This window comes from Neoarius graeffei, chromosome 19 (assembly GCF_027579695.1).
Source record: "Neoarius graeffei isolate fNeoGra1 chromosome 19, fNeoGra1.pri, whole genome shotgun sequence".
NCBI lineage: Eukaryota > Metazoa > Chordata > Actinopteri > Siluriformes > Ariidae > Neoarius > Neoarius graeffei.
Genome location: NC_083587.1, coordinates 68913941 through 68935780, shown reverse-complemented (window position 1 = coordinate 68935780; position 21840 = coordinate 68913941). Strand labels below are relative to the sequence as shown.

Sequence of the window (21840 nt, the reverse complement as noted above, 5' to 3'; positions counted from 1 at the left end):
GTCACCTTAAAAACGTTTAAAATAAAAAAAGAAATCAAAATTAGACCATTCACATGTAATAGTGAATTATCTTTGGTGTTTAATAATCTGCTTTGTGAGATTCTCTTGACAGATTTATGTATTTAAGATTCATTTAATAATTATAATTCATATAATTTATTATATCACTAAAATAACAAATGCTTGATAAATTAATTGATAATAGCGGAATATTTGTGGTGTTTATTAATGTTTAATCTATGAAGATAATGTTCTACATTTATTTATTATTATATGTTAATTATGTAATAATTACGTGTTTGTTTGTTGTGTTTTGTTTACGGCGCTTCTCTATATCACTTTATATATATATATATATATATATCAGTAATATCACTTGTAAAATATCTGAACACTTATACCGTCATTCTGTGCACACTGTATATATTTGTTTAACTATTCCATACTTGACTTACCTGGATTACTTTGCACTGTGCACTTATTTTTGTTGTTGTTTGCTTGTTTGTTTGTTTGTGTCTACGCTTTTTTATCTGTTTTGTACTTTGAGAGCTCAGTGAACCGGAGTCAAATTCCTCGTGTGTGCGCACACCCGGCAATAAAAGTGATTCTGATTCTGATTCAGTCTCAGCGGTTCCGGCGTCTCCGGAAGCCAGCTGAAACCCCGCCCCTTTATAATAGCTTCTCTCTTTCATTTCTTTCACTCTTTCTTTACTTTTTTTATTTTCTTTATTATTATAATAATAATATATATTTTTTTATTTAATTATTATTTTGTTTATAGTAGAGGTAGTTTACACCCAGACTCACACTCCATTTCGGTAGGTGGCGGTAATGCTTCCAAAAAGTTGTTTGCCAACCGCCAATTAAAAGAAGAAGAAGAAGAACCCCGCCCCTTGTCATGTCCGTTGCCGTGGTTACGCGCGGCTGTACTTCCTGTGATCGTCAGCAGGCGGAAGGGCAGTTAGCAGCAGAAGCTAACAGAGCGTCAGCGCGGAGTACGTCAGAGGGAGCGCGCGCGGGCTGCTGCTGCTGAGGCGCTGCGGATTTCTGCTCTTTTTATTTCCTGCTTTTTATTTTTAAAGTTTATTTTTTTTTATCTTTAGAATGAAAACATGGTAGTTAAAGCAAGAAAGGCGGGCGCGAAGGAGCAGAGCGAGCGGAGTGACGGGAAGAGCCGGAGAGCGCGCGAGGGGAAAAGCGCGCAGCCGCTCAGCAAAAACCCGGCCATCATCCGCCACAGAGCCGCGCGCTCTCCGCCCGCCACAGAGCCGCCGCCGCCGCCACGGAGCCTCCTGCCGCCTCTGCTCATCGGCGCGCTCGGTAACGCTTAGCATCCTCATCATCTTCATCCTCCTCATCCTCCTCCTCCTCAGGCTTCCTGTGGAAGTTCACCGCCTCAGTTTCTCATCATGCAGCCGAACTGCGTGTCTGAAATCTTCACACACTTTGCAGCTCATCACTGCACTTTATCTTTCCCACTTAATTTATATTCCATAATTAAACACCCGGCATTTCCCACTGACCAGCCTGCTGAAGTGTTGAGGTTTTGATGAAACGGGAAGTAAAGAGTGCAGCTTCCGGAGGGCTCAGAGCCGCAGGGTTTATTGTCCTCTCGCACAGTAAGGACAGCGCTGTCTGTCCTCTTGCACAGGGACATTATTAGTTTGCTGTCCGCCATCAATGACAATTACAAATAAATAAATAAATAAATAGGCGGAAGAAGTACAGTAATGCAAAAGTGCAAAAAGAAAAAGACCCAGTGTTGTACAAAATAAAGGTAAAGGTAGTGCAAAACAGGCAGCGTAATACAAACATAAAGCAAAGCTCAGTAACAGATGTGAAGAGTGAAGGACAGTTTACAGCGAGGTGGGCCATGGTGAGAGACTCCTGTCAGCTGTTCAGGACTCTGATGGCGGAGGGAAAGAAAGAGTTCTTTAGTCTGCCAGTCTTACAGTTCACACTCCTGTCTGTCCGTCCGTCCTGAGGGTAGGAGTGGGAACAGTCCGTGCTGGGGCGGGTGGGGTCGTTGAGGATGGAGGCAGCTCTCCTGTGGACTCTGCGGTGGTGGATGCTCTGCAGAGAGGGCAGTGGAGGTTTGGTGATCCTCTCAGCAGTCTTCACCAGCCTCTGCAGGCGCTTGTGGTCCGTAGCCGTAGTGCTGCCGTACCACACGGTTGGTCAGGATGCTCTCAATCACGCAGCTGTAGAAGTTGCTGAGGATCTTGGGTGACATGCCAAACTTCCTCAGCCTCCTCAGAAAGTACCGGTACAGCCACTGTTGAGCCTTCCTAACCAGCTGTGTGGCGTTGGGTGTCCATGTGAGGTCCTCACTGATGTGGACACCCAGGTATTTGAAGCTGCTCACCCTCTCTACCTCAAGCTCCCGGATGAACAGTGGCCGATGAGGTCTCCTCTCCTTCCTCACGTCCACTATCATGTCCTTCGTCTTGTCTGTGCTGAGGGTGAAGTTGTTGTCCTCACACCGTGACACCAGACTGGCCACCTCCCTCCTGTAGGCTGTTTCGTCACCGCCAGTGAAGCGTCCCATCACTGCAGTGTCGTCCGCGAGCTTCAGGACGATGTTGTCCTTGTGGGAGGCGACACAGGCAGATGGTTCTGGATTCGGATTATTATCCTCACTGAACCGAACCAGACTGAACTGTACCATGCTGTAGTGTCAGTATAACTGTGTCCTGACTCATGTGTTAATGTCTCTGTCCTCTGTGTCCACAGCTCTGACTGCAGGATTCCTCCACTGGTATGTAAACAGTAATATTCATCATCTTCATTTGTTCAGCTGATTTTAACTCTACACTGTAGTTCTGATTATTGTGTTGTTCAGGTACCACCTCTCAGAGCTGTTTGAGAACGACCGGCACTTTTCCCACATGTCCTCTCTAGAGAAGGAGATGGCCTTCAGGACTGAAATGGTGCTGTTTCTCTCAGCGTTATCCTGAAGCTGAAAGTGACCCGTGCTAAATTCTGTTCTGCTTACTGTGCTCTCTGATTCGTTTCTCCACACCAGGGTCTGTACTACTCATACTTTAAGAGCATTATCGAGGCTCCATCCTTCCTGGGAGGTCTCAGTCTGATCATGAATGACCGACTCACTGAGTATCCGCTAGTCATTAACACGCTGAAGAGGTTTAACCTGTACCCTGAGGTGAGACGCTCAGCTCGAACCCACAGCAGAACCTGCGCTCATCAATCATTATTTAATTATTACACAACTCTGATTAAACTCTTTATAAACTAGCAGCAGTGCTTTGTAATAAATGCTTAATAAATGCCTCATGATTATAAAGGTCAATTATAAACGTATAGTGTGGAATTTCTCAAAAGTTCATCTTTTATACAGGAAGTAGTTTTATAGTTACAGTATTATCCAGGTCCAGGCTGCGTACATCACAGGAACGTCTGAAATTTATTTAAAAAATATATATAATAATCATTAGTAAGTTAGTTGTAGTAGAATTATTATTATTATTATTTAGGGCTGTCAAACAATTAAAAATTTTAATTGTGATTAATCTCGTAAAATTATGTAGTTTATCACGATTAATCACAAAAAAATCTTTAAACATCTGTTTAAATTATACTCAAATACAACCCCGATTCCAAAAAAGTTGGGACAAAGTACAAATTGTAAATAAAAACAGAATGCAATAATTTACAAATCTCAAAAACTGATATTATATTCACAATAGAACATAGACAACATATCAAATGTCGAAAGTGAGACATTTTGAAATTTCATGACAGCAACACATCTCAAAAAAGTTGGGACAGGGGCAATAAGAGGCTGGAAAAGTTAAAGGTACAAAAAAGGAACAGCTGGAGGACCAAACTGCAACTCATTAGGTCAATTGGCAATAGGTCATTAACATGACTGGGTATAAAAAGAGCATCTTGGAGTGGCAGCGGCTCTCAGAAGTAAAGATGGGAAGAGGATCACCAATCCCCCTAATTCTGCGCCGACAAATAGTGGAGCAATATCAGAAAGGAGTTCGACAGTGTAAAATTGCAAAGAGTTTGAACATATCATCATCTACAGTGCATAATATCATCAAAAGATTCAGAGAATCTGGAAGAATCTCTGTGCGTAAGGGTCAAGGCCGGAAAACCATACTGGGTGCCCGTGATCTTCGGGCCCTTAGACGGCACTGCATCACATACAGGCATGCTTCTGTATTGGAAATCACAAAATGGGCTCAGGAATATTTCCAGAGAACATTATCTGTGAACACAATTCACCGTGCCATCCGCCGTTGCCAGCTAAAACTCTATAGTTCAAAGAAGAAGCCGTATCTAAACATGATCCAGAAGCGCAGACGTCTTCTCCGGGCCAAGGCTCATTTAAAATGGACTGTGGCAAAGTGGAAAACTGTTCTGTGGTCAGACGAATCAAAATTTGAAGTTCTTTACGGAAATCAGGGACGCCGTGTCATTCGGACTAAAGAGGAGAAGGACGACCCGAGTTGTTATCAGCGCTCAGTTCAGAAGCCTGCATCTCTGATGGTATGGGGTTGCATTAGTGCGTGTGGCATGGGCAGCTTACACATCTGGAAAGACACCATCAATGCTGAAAGGTATATCCAGGTTCTAGAGCAACATATGCTCCCATCCAGACGACGTCTCTTTCAGGGAAGACCTTGCATTTTCCAACATGACAATGCCAAACCACATACTGCATCAATTACAGCATCATGGCTGCGTAGAAGAAGGGTCCGGGTACTGAACTGGCCAGCCTGCAGTCCAGATCTTTCACCCATAGAAAACATTTGGCGCATCATAAAACGGAAGATACGACAAAAAAGACCTAAGACAGTTGAGCAACTAGAATCCTACATTAGACAAGAATGGGTTAACATTCCGATCCCTAAACTTGAGCAACTTGTCTCCTCAGTCCCCAGACGTTTACAGACTGTTGTAAAGAGAAAAGGGGATGTCTCACAGTGGGAAACATGGCCTTGTCCCAACTTTTTTGAGATGTGTTGTTGTCATGAAATTTAAAATCACCTAATTTTTCTCTTTAAATGATACATTTTCTCAGTTTAATCATTTGATATGTCATCTATGTTCTATTCTGAATAAAATATGGAATTTTGAAACTTCCACATCATTGCATTCCGTTTTTATTTACAATTTGTATTTTGTCCCAACTTTTTTGGAATCGGGGTTATACATTTCTACATCAGAGCAAACATTTGAATATATGCTCTGATGCACCTTGTCAATTATAAGGCTCATCTTCTCTGTGATAGACAATACATAGGCCTAATGCACAAATATTTGGCATTGGGGTTTTGATATTAGATCTAGGCATGCAGCATATTCTTTCCAATGTAGCCTATCAGACATCTGTTGGGCATACTGTAGGCTGTGTGCAAAATACAATTTGGAGAAATAACAGACTGTATATTTTTTCTCAACTGTAATGGCTGCAAGCTACACTTCGAAGAGCAAAGAGGAAGTAGTTTGACTCCTGCAAGTTCATTCAAGTGAAGCAGTAGGCTATTTGGAAATCGCTAGGCTACCTACAATCTACAGGTGGAGAAAAGGGAATGTGCGCATTCCCGATCGTAGCCCATCACATATCAACACATTTCACCCGGTAAAGTGAAAGTAAACGGAACTCGCACCGCATCGCATATGCAGACTACAATTTAACTGACCATGTTGTGGGTTTATTTGACAAGTTGTAGAGCTACGTTTTACCACAAAGTTAATGTTATAACCAGCTTTATTTTGTATGCTAGTCACCCGCGAAAATCTGCATTGTTCCTTACCAAGATGAGCCCAGTTCACTGTTGTTTAAATACCTTGCGATAATGCCGTCATTTTTTTTAATCGTGATCAAATTAAATTGCGTTAACGCATTAATAACACGTTAACTTCGACAGCCCTATTATTATTAATATTATTATTATTATTATTATTATTGTTTACTTACTATAAATGTTGGTTTGTTATTAATAAATTGTTAATTAATTATTTTTTATTTCTATATAAATATGATTTAGTTGTTATTAATATTAATAGAATGCTATGCTGTATAATATATCTTGCTCATAATTTACTACAAATTCTTACATACATTAAACAATAAAATAATCTCGTATTTACGTTTGAGTTTCTTTAGCACGCTGTCTCAGTAAAGTTGTAAATCTGAGAGTTTAGTTTTAAAACCCGTGTGTGTGTGTGTGTGTGGTGTAAAGATGAAGGATCAGCGGGGTGGTGTCTGTGTCAGTGTCCCGCCCTGTGCTAGGTCTCCTCACTGCACACGCCTGGGTGGGTCTCCATGGTGTTGAGTCACACACGGATGTGGAGTGATGTGTTTTGCCCTGCAGGTGGTGTTGGCCAGCTGGTACCGTGTTTACTCCGCCACTATGGAGTTCTTCAGGATTCCCACTAAGATGTGCTGGACCATCAACAGAGGAGAAGATCTGGATCCTGTGGAGAGCTGTGAAGGTTCTGCATTTACACTTCAGTAGACTTTAAACACACACACAGACGCACAGTTAAAGCTGTGGGATGGGGTTGGGATTATCAGGCCTTTGTACTTATGTATATGCAGTTGTACAACACTGTTCCACTTCTAACGTGTGTGTGTGTGTGTGTAGGTATGGGAGATCCTGCGTACTTCTATGTGACTTTAGTTTTCCTCTTAAACGGAGCCATGATGAGCCTCTTTTACATCTATGGAACCTCCCTGAGGTGCGCATCTTCATCACACCTGAGGAGTTTATTGGTTCCAGTGTTGTTTACCTGTCACACTGCTGGTTTTGTGTTTTTGTGTTCGTCCTCAGTGGCAGTAAGATGGGGGGAGCTGTTACAGTGCTGTCCTTCTTCTTTAACCACGGAGAGGTGAGAACTCGTACTGCGCTCTGATTGGTCAGTAGGTGCTGATTAATTCTCTAAAACAGCAGCTCTGACAGTAGTGCAGGTTTATATTAATCGTTAACATTTATTAATAAGTTAGTAATGTTATTGTTTCTATAGTAACAGCTCATTCACAGGGACGTGTACAGCAAATGCTTCACAGAAACAGATTAAAATAAACATGTAGCTGTAACACGTGTACCAAGCTGTAATAAGACGAATGTTTTATTAGCTTGAACAGAGAGAATAAAGAGAGGCTGGTGAGGGAACGATCGTTTACAGCTGCTATAATGTAAGTGATAACAGGAATGAACTTAAACGTGCGTTAAATGTAACTATAAATAGATAAAAAGTACGACATGTTGCTCTTTAATGGATAAAAATTATAATCGTTGGCAAATTGCTGTGTTATAACTTCAAAGTGTTGACAGTAAGTCTGCATCATCACACCACCCTGATATGGATTATTTTCCCAGAACGGCACGACACACACACACACACACACACACACACTGTTTTATAAAAATACAAAAGCAAAGTCTGCTCAGGTTCGTTATGGCTTATATTAAATGTTAATAAGTTTGTGTATAATATCTGATTGAAATCTGATTGTGTGTGTGTGTGTGACCCAGAGTACGCGGGTGATGTGGACTCCTCCACTCAGAGAGAGTTTCTCGTATCCCTTCCTGGTTCTGCAGATGCTCCTCCTCACACACATCCTCAGGTACCTTGTTCTCTGCCTCTTTAACACTAACAAGCTACAGAACACGCCAGGATTTCGGCAACAAGCAACAGTTGAAATGGGCTTTTCTCACTTCTGTGTAAATCATGTGTGACTCTCTAAAGCACCCTGTCCACACGCTTGTCTCGAGTGATTCTCAGACTCCGTCCTGCAGCGTGTGGGCTCCGAGTCAGTGACCTGCTCAGAGCTTCACTTCCTACCTGCAGGTGTTTCTTGCAAAAATTGAAGAAAAACTTAGAAGTGTGGTTTTATTTGATCCTGCAGTTTTCTACCTTTTATTAAATGCGTATAGAGACTTCAGGAAGAAAAATAAAGCTTGGAATAAGGTTACAGAGCTCACTGATGCCTGTGGTGGGTGTGTAGCTAATACAGTTAGCTCGCTTACAGTTAGCTACACACCCACTACGGGCACCAGTGAGCTCTGTAACCTTATTCCAAGCTTTATTTTTCTTCCTGAAGTCTCTATACACATTTAATAAGAGGGCGGCACGGTGGTGTAGTGGTTAGCGCTGTTGCCTCACAGCAAGAAGGTCCGGGTTCGAGCCCCGTGTCTGCATGGGTTTCCTCCGGGTGCTCTGGTTTCCCCCACAGTCCAAAGACATGCAGTAGATTGATGTGGGGCGGCCTGGGGCTGAGGTGCCCTTGAGCGAGGTACCGAACCCCTGACTGCTCCCCGGGTGCTCTGTGTGTGTGTGTGTGTGTGTGTGTGTGTGTGTGTGTGTGTGTGTTCACTGCTCAGATGGGTTAAATGCAGAGGATGAATGTCACTGTGCTTGAGTGTGCATGTGACGAATAAAGGTTTCTTTTTAATCTAAGATCGTAGCTAATATGAAGTTGAGCACATAGCATGTAAATCATCTGACAGATTTTTCACACTGATTAGATGATTATTTAATTTGTTTTTAAGTCGTTAGCTTTAGAAGTGATGTAGAGCTACAGCTTAACAGGCCACGCCTACAAGAGCGGAACCACAGCGGGCTTTACTGTCTGGTTATTTTACCCCTCACTCTAAGGGACCGTGCGGTTGAATATAACGCATCTGTGGTGTCCTTTACAACGATTTAATTTTGTACTGGAGATGGAATGCTAGCGTTGCTAACGAGTAGTGTTGGCACTATGACCAAAAACTGTATCGGTATATTTTTTTTGAAGATTCTGGCAGTTTCATGGCGTATTGCTGTATTTTGTTGCACTGAGCCTTTAGATGGGTTTGTGGTTTATTGTACTGTCAGGAGCACATACAGTATAAAACATTTTAATTTCATCACGTATATAAAATGGAGACTTTCATAGTGTTTGTTTGGCTCCACAGTATGACACCATATATGAAGGAAACAGTTTCAGAATGTAAATAATTTTTATTGTGCAAACTGCAGTGTAGTAAAAGAGAACTTAAAACAATGACAACAACCCCAACGGTGCTAACTTTTCAAAACAGAATATTTTAAGCTCGTTCTCTGAGCTCCAAAAACTGACCTAAAGACTGTGTTTGAGTATTTCTCGCACACACACACACACACACACACTGTGGGTGAGTGAGCACCACACTGTGATTCTCGTGGACTTTGCTTGACAGCACACACTCCTGGGTTGCTCTGTGTTTGTTTACGTGTGTGTGTGTGTGTGTTTGTCCCGTTTGTGTTTAACTCTGATTAATTTGTTGATTTATACCCCGCTGTTCCCCGGCGTGGGTTTGTGAAGTGTGTGTGCTGTGTGAGCGGTTAACGAGCCTCTTGTCTCATTTTCTGATTCCTGTGTGTGATCTTGTTTTCGTCTGTAGTTTTGTCTCTGCTTTTCTGTCCGCTGATCTTCTGAGTTCTGTCTGTTTGACTGTGACTTTACTTCACGTGTTGAATTTGTTGCCTGATTTTCTAATAAACTGTGTAATTACTGCACTTCCTTCTATCCGTGATAGTGGTGAGGTGCTGTATCACGGGCGAGGATCGTGGAGTAAATAAGATGGAAGGCAGTGCAGTATTTGGCACATTAAAACAAAGAAAGAGTGACCTGGAAGTGTGTGCTGGAAGTGTAAAGTCCACGAGACACGCTGAGAACCACAGGGCGGGGCTCAGAGTGTGTGTGTGGGGGGGTGTAATTAATTGTTATAAGATTATGCCCGTTAGTAAGGGTTAGTAATCTTTGTCCCGATGTCTTTGTGCAGGACGAGGAACCCAAGCAGGAACAGCATGATGGCGCTGGGCGTGTCCACAGTCCTGTTCATGTTGCCATGGCAGTTTGGCCAGTTCGTCTTACTCACACAGGTCAGAGGAGCTCATACACACCAACCGTCTCACACACACACACAGATCGCACTCAGTACAGAACGGCTGATGTACACAGTGAGTTTATTTATGCGATGTGACAATGTGGTTGACTTTTTTTTTTCCTTCTCAGGTGGCGTCTCTGTTTGCATCCTACATCCTGGGTTACCTGAGTCCAGCTAAGATGCAGGCCCTGCTGCTCACACACATGGTGAGGGGTATCGCGTGTGCGTGTGTGTGTGTGTGTGTGTGTGTGAGGTATAACACTGCAGTGTTTCTCTTGCAGGTGTCTCTGGGTGTGTGCTTCATCCTCATGTTTGGGAACTCCATGTTACTGACGTCCTTCTACGCTTCCTCCCTCATCTCCATCTGGGTGAGTGACATGCACACACACACATACACACACACACAAGCACACACACACACACAAGCACACACACACACAAGCACACACACACACACGCGCGCGCACTCTGAACTCTGATGGAGTGTTAGCTGTGCAGGACTCTGATTTGCCATCATGAGGTGTGGGAGTTCGTAAACATGCAGTATAACCATGGCAACCATGAAGGATCATGTCCTTAAGGGTTTTGCAGCTCTATCTGTCTGTCCATTTATGTCTCTCTCTCTCTCTTTCTATCTGTCTCTCTCTCTCTGTCTCTCTCTCTCCTGCAGGCTGTAGTTGCTTTGAGGAATCAGTTTGCGCAGATGTTTACAGCTGGACTCCTCAAATGGGTAAGAAAGTGGATGATGGTGTGTGTGTGTTAATGTAAATGACTGTAATGTATATATGAGTATGATGAAGATGGTGATGATGATACACCTGTCTGTCCAGGTGATGCAGTGCATGGCGTGGGGCGGGACTACAGTCATCCTCAAGTTCCTGTTGGCGCTCATATTCGGGGCATCGGATGATGTAAGCGTCTCAGTGAGGGAACCACGGTCCTGTTGATGATTAGCTCGTGTACATGCTAACCTTTAACCCATCAGAGCCTCTGCTGTAGTGGGGGAGACGGGAAATGCCCCCTTTACCCCCCTGTAGCCAGGCAGACTGCGCCATGCTAAACTGGTGGCTGTAGGATTCAGTTATACGTTAGCTACATTAGCCTTGTTGCTAGCACGGTGCAAAACTAGAGAAGCACACTTCACACAGCAGTCCCTGTGTTTATCTGTTTCAGGCTCACATCAGCAGTCTGATCAAGTCCAAGTTCACCAGCTACAAGGACTTTGACACGATGATGTACACCTGTGCAGCTGAGTTCGACTTCTTGGAGGTGGAGGTGAGTCAGACGCACACCGCTGATGTACGCTTCTCTCAGCTCCTCCTTATCTTCATCCTGAGGCTGGAGTCGCAGTTCTGTCATTAAAATGTGGATGCTGATTGGCCACGCCGTCTGTGATGCGTATTCATCCTGGCGATGATGATGATGGACTCTTATCAGTCCGGGTTGACCTGTGAAGTCTGACACTTTTATCACAGCAGGAGAGTAGATTATGTTTTGTGATGGAGTTTGTGTGGTCATTTTTTAAAACCCCAAATAGAACCTGATCATACTGAGGTCACAAAATAGCCGCTCTCTTCCTCTCTCTCTCTCTCTTTGGTGTGTGTGGTGACGTCAGACGGTTCTGCGCTACATTCGAACCCTGCTGCTGCCTGTGAACCTGCTGGTGGTTGGTGTTATTGCTGTGAAGGTGAGGACTCGCTGTTTACATTAACACGCATCCATCACGCTGCTGTTCCTGAGTTAAAGACACACACAGACTTCTCGAGTTCTTCTGTGTTTCTTTCTGCAGGTGATGAAGGATGTGATCGCGTTCCTCAGACATCAGGACGGTGCCGAGGCCGATCCGTGAGTCACTTCTGCTTCACAACGATGCTTTATTCATCTGCAGTTAAATCACAGGAGAGCTCTTATTTACTTATAAAACTACGATTCTCAAAGGTTTTCCAAAAGTAGTCCAAGTCCCGCCCACCCGGACAGGAAGAGGACGTGTGACTGAGAGTGGCACTGAGCGTTTAAACAAACAAACAAACACCAGGTTACCGCCAAATAAACATTATTCACTGCACCTTTTAACAACTCTTCTAAATATTCAGGGCCATTCTGAAAAGGGTGATTGGTGTGTTGTGTTTGTTGTGTACACACACAAGTCCTGAGAGCCAATCAGATCGGAGAAGATCCTGAGTTTTGTTCGCAGAAAAGAAATCAGATGCTAATTAGTTAGGCTTTTTTAAAGTCACCAGACCAATCAGATCTCAGCTCAGGGAGGAGGTGGAGCCTTATGACCTGCCCGATCGGTTCTAAATCAGGGTTACTCTGGGGTAACAGTGTTGCTATGGTAACGGAGCTGAGCTGATGATGAGAAGAAAGTAGAACATCACCTGTGTGTCATCACCACCACTGAGCTCAGATCCACATACGGGGCAAATCAGACCATTTATTATACGTGTGGGATTCGATTATTTGAATTTACGTGCTATTTTGAGACGTTCTGTTCCACATTTTATTTAAAAAAATAAAATAATGTGTTGCAGGTTTGAACCTGTGTGTGTTAGAAGTTGATGGAGTTTAGTTTTGTCCCTGATACAGAGTCGTCTCTGTCTCTCTCTTACAGGACGGAGTCGTTGGCGAAGGCAGTGGTGAGGGCCGAGTTATTTATGGGTTCTAAAAACTCCTCAGTCCAGCCGTGTTCACGTTACCTCCTATAATTAATTGTGTGTGTGTGTGTGTTAGTTGGTGTATCACACTCTGCAGTTGGTAGCCTTTGCTGTTCTGGCTCTTCTCATCATGAGGCTGAAACTCTTCCTCACCCCACACATGTGCCTGATGACGTCGCTGCTCTGCTCCAGACAGGTGACTAAAAGTATTTACACCCCCAGGATTCACCCCAGGTTTCTCATTTAACAACTCCTCTCACTCTGTGTGTGTGTGTGTGTGTGTGTGTTTAGCTGTTTAGCTGGGTGGGTGAGAAAATGAAGCAACATGCTGCTGTGTTTATTATCATGTCCATGATGGCACTTCAGGGCGTGGCCAACCTGCAGCAGCAGTGGAGCATCATGGGAGAATTCAGCAACCTGCCGCAGGAAGACCTGCTGGAGTGGATCAAAGAGAACACAGCATCAAGTGAGTACACGTGTACACACACACTCCCACTCACTCACTCACTCACTGACCGTGTGTGTGTGTGTGTGTGTGTGTGTGTGTGTGTGTGTGTAGATGCAGTGTTTGCTGGTGCAATGCCCACCATGGCGAGTGTGAAGCTGTCAGCAGGCAGAGCCATCGTTAATCACCCGCACTACGAAGACGCAGGACTCCGGTAACAATGTCCCCTAACCCCTACCTCCCTAAGGAGTGCACTAGATTAGTCAACGCTCACTTGTGCCGAGCAAGACGCTCGACACAAATGTGTGTTTTCACACTGATTGGTGTGTTGTGTAGTTTAAATGAATTACTCTTAACATCATCCCGTTGAAAGGTGAAGCTCCGCCCATAAGTCTCTCAGACTGTGACAGGTTTTCTTCTAAGATTGTCCTGGATTTGGCTCCATCAGTCTCACCGTCAGCTCTGTCCCGGTTCCACAGTTGATGTAAAACGTCTGCATAACATGATGCTACCACCACCGTGCTTCACACACTGACACCTGTTATACATGCATGTGGGAAATTGTGAAGCTCGGATCTCCACTGTGGAGTGTGACGAGGATGTCAGACCTGTGCAGCTGGGTTCGTTCTGACTCCTTAACACACTGTGGATTTGGAGAAAATCTGAGGTGGTTGAGTTTTTAACTAATTTTGGGCTAAAAATCCGACTTTCTCTGATCATCTCCATGTTTGTACTGCGCAGTAAGGAGGGCGGGACAAACACGGCAGCGCAGGTTTGACATCCCCATCGTCCTCCAGGAGATCCGAGCTTCACACTTTCCTACATACAGGTGCTGGTCATATAATTAGAATATCATGAAAAAGTTGATTTATTTCAGTAATTCCACTCAAAGTGAAACTTGTATATTATATTCATTCATTACACACAGACTGATATATTTCAAATGTTTATTTCTTTTAATTTTGATGATTATAACTGACAACTAATGAAAATCCCAAATTCAGTATCTCAGAAAATTAGAATATTACTTAAGACCGATACAAAAAAAGGATTTTTAGAAATGTTGGCCAACTGAAAAGTATGAACATGAAAAGTATGAGCATGTACAGCACTCAATACTTAGTTGGGGCTCCTTTTGCCTGAATGACTGCAGCAATGTGGCGTGGCATGGAGTCGATCAGTCTGTGGCACTGCTCAGGTGTTATGAGAGCCCAGGTTGCTCTGATAGCGGCCTTCAGCTCTTCTGCATTGTTGGGTCTGGCGTATCGCATCTTCCTCTTCACAATACTCCATAGATTTTCTATGGGGTTAAGGTCAGGCGAGTTTGCTGGCCAATTAAGAACAGGGATACCGTGGTCCTTAAACCAGGTACTGGTAGCTTTGGCACTGTGTGCAGGTGCCAAGTCCTGTTGGAAAATGAAATCTGCATCTCCATAAAGCTGGTCAGCAGCAGGAAGCATGAAGTGCTCTAAAACTTCCTGGTAGACGGCTGCGTTGACCTTGGACCTCAGAAAACACAGTGGACCAACACCAGCAGATGACATGGCACTCCAAACCATCACTGACTGTGGAAACTTTATACTGGACCTCAAGCAACGTGGATTCTGTGCCTCTCCTCTCTTCCTCCAGACTCCGGGACCTTGATTTCCAAAGGAAATGCAAAATTTACTTTCATCAGAGAACATAACCTTGGACCACTCAGCAGCAGTCCAGTCCTTTTTGTCTTTAGCCCAGGCGAGACGCTTCTGACGCTGTCTCTTATTCAAGAGTGGCTTGACACAAGGAGTGCGACAGCTGAAACCCGTGTCTTGTATACGTCTGTGCGTGGTGGTTCTTGAAGCACTGACTCCAGCTGCAGTCCACTCTTTGTGAATCTCCCCCACGTTTTTGAATGGGTTTTGTTTCACGATCCTCTCCAGGGTGCGGTTATCCCTATTGCTTGTACACTTTTTTCTACCACATCTTTTCCTTCCCTTCACCTCTCTATTAATGTGCTCGGACGCAGAGCTCTGTGAACAGCCAGCCTCTTTAGCAATGACCTTTTGCGTCTTGCCCTCCTTGTGTAAGGTGTCAATGGTCGTCTTTTGGACAACTGTCGAGTCAGCAGTCTTCCCCATGATCGTGTCGCCTACAGAACGAGACTGAGAGACCGTTTAAAGGCCTTTGCAGGTGTTTTGAGTTAATTAGCTGATTAGAGTGTGGCACCAGGTGTCTTCATTATTCAACCTTTTCACAATATTCTAATTTTCTGAGATACTGAATTTGGGATTTTCATTAGTTGTCAGTTATAATCATCAAAATTAAAAGAAATAAACATTTGAAATATATCAGTCTGTGTGTAATGAATGAATATAATATACAAGTTTCACTTTGAGTGGAATTACTGAAATAAATCAACTTTTTCATGATATTCTAATTATATGACCAGCACCTGTATGTAGGAAAGTGTGAAGCTCGGATCTCCTGGAGGACGATGGGGATGTCAAACCTGCGCTGCCGTGTTTGTCCCGCCCTCCTTACTGCGCAGTACAAACATGGAGATGATCAGAGAAAGTCGGATTTTTAGCCCCAAATTAGTTAAAAACTCAACCACCTCAGATTTTCTCCAAATCCACAGTGTGTTAAGGAGTCAGAACGAACCCAGCTGCACAGGTCTGACATCCTCGTCACACTCCACAGTGGAGATCCGAGCTTCACAATTTCCCACATGCATGTATAACAGGTGTCAGTGTGTGAAGCACGGTGGTGGTGGTGGTGGTAGCATCATGTTATGGAGATGTTTTACATCAACTGTGGAACCGGGACAGAGCTGACGGTGAGACTGATGGAGCCAAATATGGAGCACTCATGAGGCAGGAATACGTGTGTGTGTGTGTGTGTGTGTGCAGAGAGCGGACAAAGCTGGTATATTCCATGTACAGCCGTAAATCAGCTGAGCAGGTGAAGAGGAACCTGATGAGTCTGCAGGTGGATTATTTCATCCTTGAGGACTCGTGGTGCACCAGACGTACCAGGTACACACACACACACACACACACACACACATATATATATGAGCACACAGTATCTGTCAGTGATTTGAGTCTAGTGTGTTGTCTTGATTATAATTTTCTCCATTTTGTTAGTCATTTTATTCTCCTCCCTGTGTGTGTGTGTGTGTGTGTGTGTTTTAGGCCTGGCTGCAGCATGCCAGAGATCTGGGACGTAGAGGATCCGGTAAACGCAGGTAAAATTCCGGTGTGTACACTGCTGAGTCGAGACACGCGTCCTCACTTCACCACCGTCTTCCAAAACAACATCTACAAAGTGCTCAAAGTCCCCAAAGCAGCCAAACACACCAGATAACCACACGTGTGTGTGTGTGTGTGTGTGTACACGCGCGCGCACACACATTTAAATGTAGCTGGGGTTTATCTAAAATCCACTCATGGCCAAGACCCGTGTGTGTGTGTGTGTGTGTGTGAGGGAGGAGAGAGACGTTTCGGCTGTGAGTATTTATTCATACGGGACGTTGTTGCTGCTGTTCATCAGCTCCGTATCTTCAGGAGGAAATGATTTAAAGAATTTTTTATTCTTTGGAGTGAAACTGTGAGAAATGACGAGTGACTCGTACACGTTGTGTTTATTTTTACTCTCATTATTGTCTTGAACCTAAAGTTTTTAAATTGTACTTTTGCACAGCCTTTTATTAAAGCTGTCTTTTTTTAAAGGAAGTCTGTTGTTGCTGCTTCCTGTTTCACAACACCTTGGTGTTATTTTTTTCCTCACTTCCTGTCTGTGATGTGTCTCTGCGATAAGCGCAGCGTCCCCGTCCTCAGCGCTGTTCCACAGCGGGTTCTCTGGCTGTAGCTGCTCGCTACGATCGTATCTGCTCATGAAACTTTTATCCTCACGTCTTAAACTGAATTTCCCATAATGCACTGTGATGAGCAGCTGTGTTTGGTTCATCTCACCTCCTTTAGATCAAATCAGCGGCTGAATTCTTAATCTTCATTTAAGTTTAAAGTTTTTAACTCTAAAGCAGCTCCTAAACCGCTTCCCCAGAGTGCTGTCATTTTTACACGCAAATTAATAGCTTTTTTTTTTCTAATTCAGCTGTTAGGACCTACTTTTAGCTTCTGGATTAGCCATGATTTTATTTTTTGGTAAAATTTCCTCGCTGCTGACTTCAGAAGAAACGACAGTGCTGTGATTTTTGCGAACGTCTCTTCGTATTTAAATCTTACACACTTTCTCACGATGCGCTGTGATGAACAGTCTGAGCTACCACACGTTTCACCTCCTGGCGTCAGTTTGACCATTTTTACTCTTATCCATGTAGCGATGCTGCTGAAGGACTTTCTTTTGCTTCATTTCTTTTATTTGTTTATTCTGACTGTAAATTAATTCCAACTTTCTCTTAACGTGTTCATGTTCACACTGCATTTGGGAGAAACAGACAAAACAGAAGTGCAGGTTTGACTTAGACCCCGTCCACAGGTAGCCGGGTATCTGCTAAATCGAAGATATTTTTCTACGTTTTGGCCTGTCATCCACATGAAAACACATCAAAAACGAATATTTAAAAAAACTCCGGGCAAAGTGAAGATTTTTGAAAACTCCGTGTATGCCTTTTCGTGTAGACAGAGATAACCGGAGTTTTGCGTTTTAGAACGTCACAATCTGCGCCAAAAAAATGACAACAAATCTGCCCTGACGTCAAACGTGCGACCTTTGTTTACTGCAGAAGCCAGATTAAGCGGCGATCCACGCGGTACCGAACCGACCCATTTCAGAGCCGACTCCCGACAGGGCACGCACATATCCCCCGACTGTTGACGAGTGCAGTCGCGATTGAAGCGACACGTGACAACTTAATAGCTTTGTGATTGGCTATTGGATATCGTTACTGTTAAATCCAACACTTGAAGATGCTACAGGCTGAATTACAAATGACACAACACGGAATATGTAGCGCACTATCTAGGCTGCATGAGCTATTATTCCCAACCTTAAATAGTGCACTTATATAGGGGAGTTAAAGCGATTTGGAATTCAGCCACACAACTTGAGCAGAGTGGCTTTCCAGCCCACTGTGTCTATGGATAAAGCTTCAGTCTATGGAATTACAGTATATACCTGCATTAGGTGCTACCAACACGTATTTCTCGCGCTAGAAATTGTGTTTAATGATGTCACGTGTTATATGCGAAAGATATGATTGGCTATTGCTCGCGACTCTCGCCGATCAGTCTGGCTCCCGATTAGTTTTTCGAATCGGCTGTGAGATGAGTCGGTACCATCGAAAACTAGTCTTTACGCCTGACTCGCGACTTCAGTTGGCTCGGTACGCTGAAAATCGGCGTAGTGTGCGGCTAGCTAAAGAGTAATGGATCGGAGGAGTGCCTTGAAAGCGTTAATTATTGTGCAGGTGCTATTTACATGTTTAATTTTAGAAGCCCAACTACTGCTCCAAGAGCACAGGCGATGTGATTAGGGGTCGGATTTGGGGAAATAATGCCATCTACAGGTTTGGAATGCTTATGAATGTTATTGAAAACGCAGATGTTCGGTTATGTGTGGAAGGGATTTTTTTCGAAGACGAGGTGGTGTGGATAAAACATTTTTATAAACGGAGGGGGGAAAAATGTTCGGTTTTAAAAATACCCGGCTACGTGTGTACATGGCATTTAATCACGTTTCAAATCTGAGATCTGAGCATTACGTTTCCCACATACGCATATAACGGGTGTCAGTATGTGTGAAACGTGGTGGTGGGAGCATCATGTGAAGCAGGTGCAGAGGAACCTGAGGAATCTGCAGGTGGATTATCTCTCATGGTGTATCGGAGCACACAGAGTGGAAAATGTCAGGTGTGGTATTTTTCCTGAAGGTCGAGTCCGACTGTATTTTATGAATAAAGTTATTTGTAATTTTGCACAATTTTCTGACGTCTTGTTTATTTACACTGAACACCACAAACATGTTTAAATCTTAAAAATGTGAGACTTGATGAAACAAACCAATGCCAGATTTTCGGTTTTCTGGAATTATTCAGAACACCATCGATGGTCCAAAAACTAAGAGGAACAACAACTTCAAAACAGAACAAAAATCAAAACACACTTTTCCAACTTTGTGCTTTTATTGAACAAATTTTTAAAGAAGTTTTACAAAAAAAAACCCAAAACAAAAAACCCTTTGAATAATACAGTTTTACTGTACAGATTTATAAACAGTCTGCTGATGGCTACAAAAAGTCTAAAGGATTAACTGGCGCGTGAAAAGGAGCAGCTTTACAGCGGATCTGTGAGAGAACCTGCAGCACTGTGGAGTAAAAATACTTGTTCTGAATCTTCAGAAGGAAGACATGATGAGCGCCGTCACATCTGAGAAACAAACGGCGAAGAAATATTTAAAAAAAAACAAGAACAGGATGGGGGGGTTAAAAATCAGGAATCACCTCAAATTAAATTTCATTCTAATGTAAAATAATAAAACTTTAAATACTTCATTAATAACGGTTAATAACTTAAGGAACAGTTTCACGCTGAGCAGCCTAAAAAAGTAGAAAAAAAATCAGAACAGATTAATTTGGGTTTCTTTTTTTATATAAATCCCAGGAACAATGCGTTCAGTCACCGTTATCTTCACTTAAAAAAAAATAAATAAAAAAAGAAAAAAACAATTACATTCTGGTACAACTGCAGTTACATGACCGTCCTGATGGGGTGCTAACGAGTCGATTTAATCTGATGATCAGAAAAGGATGCAACAAGAACCTCGATGTGTGAGAGAAGCAGAGCGTGGGAACAGCTGAGTGAGACGTCCGGATAATCAGCCACACCATGCGTCAACCATATTCTCACATCAGCACTAACACTGGATATCACACACACACACACACACACAAACGTAAACCTTAAGAATGACAAACAAATCTAGAACACTTCAGGGTTCTTCTCATGTCTCTTTCAGGGAATGTTCTTTAATCTACCATCAGTGGGTTCAGATTTCACTTGTAAAGAGAAGCTCTTCTGGAAGTGAAGAATTGTTAGTTATTCAATGAAACCCTTAAAGAACCCTTTGTGTGTGTTAAAGTGTGTGTGTGTGTGTGTTAAAGTGTGTGTGTGTGTGTGTGTGTGTGTGTGTGTGTGTGTGAGAGACACCAGAATTACTGCTCCTGACTTTCTCCTTGACATGTAAAACCTGTGAGAAATTTAACATTTAAACTGCTTTGGGGGTTGAAAGGGTTCTTTTAAAGGCTCCCTGGATAATTAAGAGTTCCTGAAGGGTTCTACATAGAACCTTTAATAGTTCCCCTAGAGGGACAACTGAAGAACATTTAAGGGATCTAGATCATAAGACATAATATATTGCGCACACACATGTAATTTCATGTAAACAGGATGTGAAGGATTTTCTAACGATGTTAAACAGAACCGTTTACTGTTCGTAAATCTCAATTTTCATTTAGAGTGAAGCGTGTACACACACACACACACACACACACACACACCTTTAGCTTTACACTATTTAACAGTCTCAAAAACTCAACTTTAAAACAAAAGTAAAACATAAATGGGCTGAATGTGGGGATCAGCCGAGACGTGCTCGCTGTGTGACGTACCGGAGCTACGAGGCTAAATGTCGAACGTGTAATGGAAGCCTGCAGCCACCTACACTGTAGTGTGTAGCGTTACATCATCAGCGGACTGGGAGACTCGCTGCTAAACCCACAGCAGGGCGTCTCGCGTTTAAAACACTTCCCTTTAAAATAAATAAGAACAAAAACAATAAAAACAGAAGTGGTGGAGTCGACTTCATTCTGGCTCTCGGGTGCGTGACGATGTACCTCAGAGAGTGACGCTGTAGCTACACACTGTTTACACTGAATAACGGTACTGTGTGTGTGTGTGTGTGTGTGTGTGTGTGTGTGTGTAAGATGAATAGTGTGAGCATGTTTCCTCTTGAACCCATTTGGCCTTTGCTGTGAGAAACTCTTCTCCCATCTCTCTCTCTCTCTCTCCTGTCAGAAGTCATACTCTCCTCGTCGTCATAGTGACGTCTCTGTGTCCACAAACGCCTCCCCGTCTGCATCGTCCACGATGATTTTAATGCCAGGACTGTTATGACTGTGGAGAGTGCGTACGCACACACACACATTAGACTTCCATAGATAAATGTACAGACAAACAGAAACGAGTCCAGAGAGACAGAGTGATAAAAAGAGGACAGAGAGGGAGAGCCAGATATTCAGGTCTAATAATTGAGAGACAGAAACAGGTCGGTAAGTAGACAGACAGACAGAGAGACAGACAGACAGAGTGATGATGAAGTGGTGAAGTGGTTCAGTGTGGGGAAACAGAATAAAATGGAAGAAAAACAGAACCTGAACGGAACTGATGAAGTGTGGAAGACGAGAAAGAAATCGGATTCCACACTGATTATAAAATATGACTATCGTCCTTTAAAAACACTGAATGGTCTCACGCCACAGTACCAGAGTGAACATCTGCTCTTTTATGACCTGCCACGCCTATTTAGATCAAAAGGTGCAGGCTATTTGTTGGTACCTCAAATAGTGAAGGCTACAGCAGGGGGCGGAGCCTTTTCTTACAAAGCCCCACAGTTATAGAGCAGGTTATATCTTGTTAAAAGTGCTGTACAAATAAATTGATTAAAAATGAAAGAAGAAGAAGAAACAGGAGGAGGAGTATTAGGATGGAGGGAGTATCTACCTTTCACTGCATTTGTGCCCTTTGGAGGGGTCAGAGTTCACAGCTTTCCACATACTGGTTTTGGCCATTTCATCAGTAATGTTAACCACAGACGGGTCAGTGCTACAGACACACACACACACACACACACA

General features: G+C 43.3%; 2 protein-coding genes across 3 annotated transcripts in view; one reads left to right on the top strand and one right to left on the bottom strand.

Annotated features, from left to right (window-relative positions):
* Positions 1–946: 946 nt before the first annotated feature.
* Positions 947–18911, top strand: dpy19l1l (dpy-19-like 1, like (H. sapiens)). Of its 2 annotated transcripts, XM_060900526.1 has the most exons (22): positions 947–1320; positions 2734–2758; positions 2843–2930; positions 3026–3163; positions 6351–6471; positions 6624–6717; positions 6810–6867; positions 7515–7606; positions 9786–9885; positions 10019–10096; positions 10172–10258; positions 10561–10620; positions 10721–10801; positions 11064–11165; positions 11506–11577; positions 11680–11735; positions 12502–12526; positions 12621–12740; positions 12836–13010; positions 13104–13203; positions 15878–16003; positions 16163–18911. In XM_060900526.1, the coding sequence occupies exons 1-22, from the start codon at positions 1113–1115 to the stop codon at positions 16332–16334; spliced, it is 2178 nt and encodes a 725-aa protein (XP_060756509.1). In that variant the 5' UTR covers positions 947–1112; the 3' UTR covers positions 16335–18911. The 2 variants fall into 2 exon arrangements, with proteins under 2 accessions (XP_060756509.1, XP_060756508.1); XM_060900525.1 differs by having other exon boundaries at positions 10019–10258.
* A 183-nt stretch (positions 18912–19094) lies between these two features.
* Positions 19095–21840, bottom strand: part of slc4a7 (solute carrier family 4 member 7) — a 64386-nt gene continuing 61640 nt past the window's right edge. Inside the window, exons 24-25 of the mRNA XM_060900524.1 lie at positions 21710–21811; positions 19095–21103 (exon numbers count right to left, since the gene is read on the bottom strand). Coding sequence (XP_060756507.1) covers positions 21025–21103; positions 21710–21811 — 181 coding nt within the window. The 3' untranslated portion in view covers positions 19095–21024. The remainder of the gene's footprint in view (positions 21104–21709; positions 21812–21840) is intronic.

Bases quoted from the DNA above. Each gene is read 5' to 3' on its own strand.
- dpy19l1l (XM_060900525.1), top strand. From the start codon at position 1,113: ATGGTAGTTAAAGCAAGAAAGGCGGGCGCGAAGGAGCAGAGCGAGCGG. The intron at 1,321-2,733 runs GTAACGCTTAGC...CTGTGTCCACAG, and splicing joins TCTGCTCATCGGCGCGCTCG to CTCTGACTGCAGGATTCCTC. The intron at 3,164-6,350 runs GTGAGACGCTCA...TTTGCCCTGCAG, and splicing joins GGTTTAACCTGTACCCTGAG to GTGGTGTTGGCCAGCTGGTA.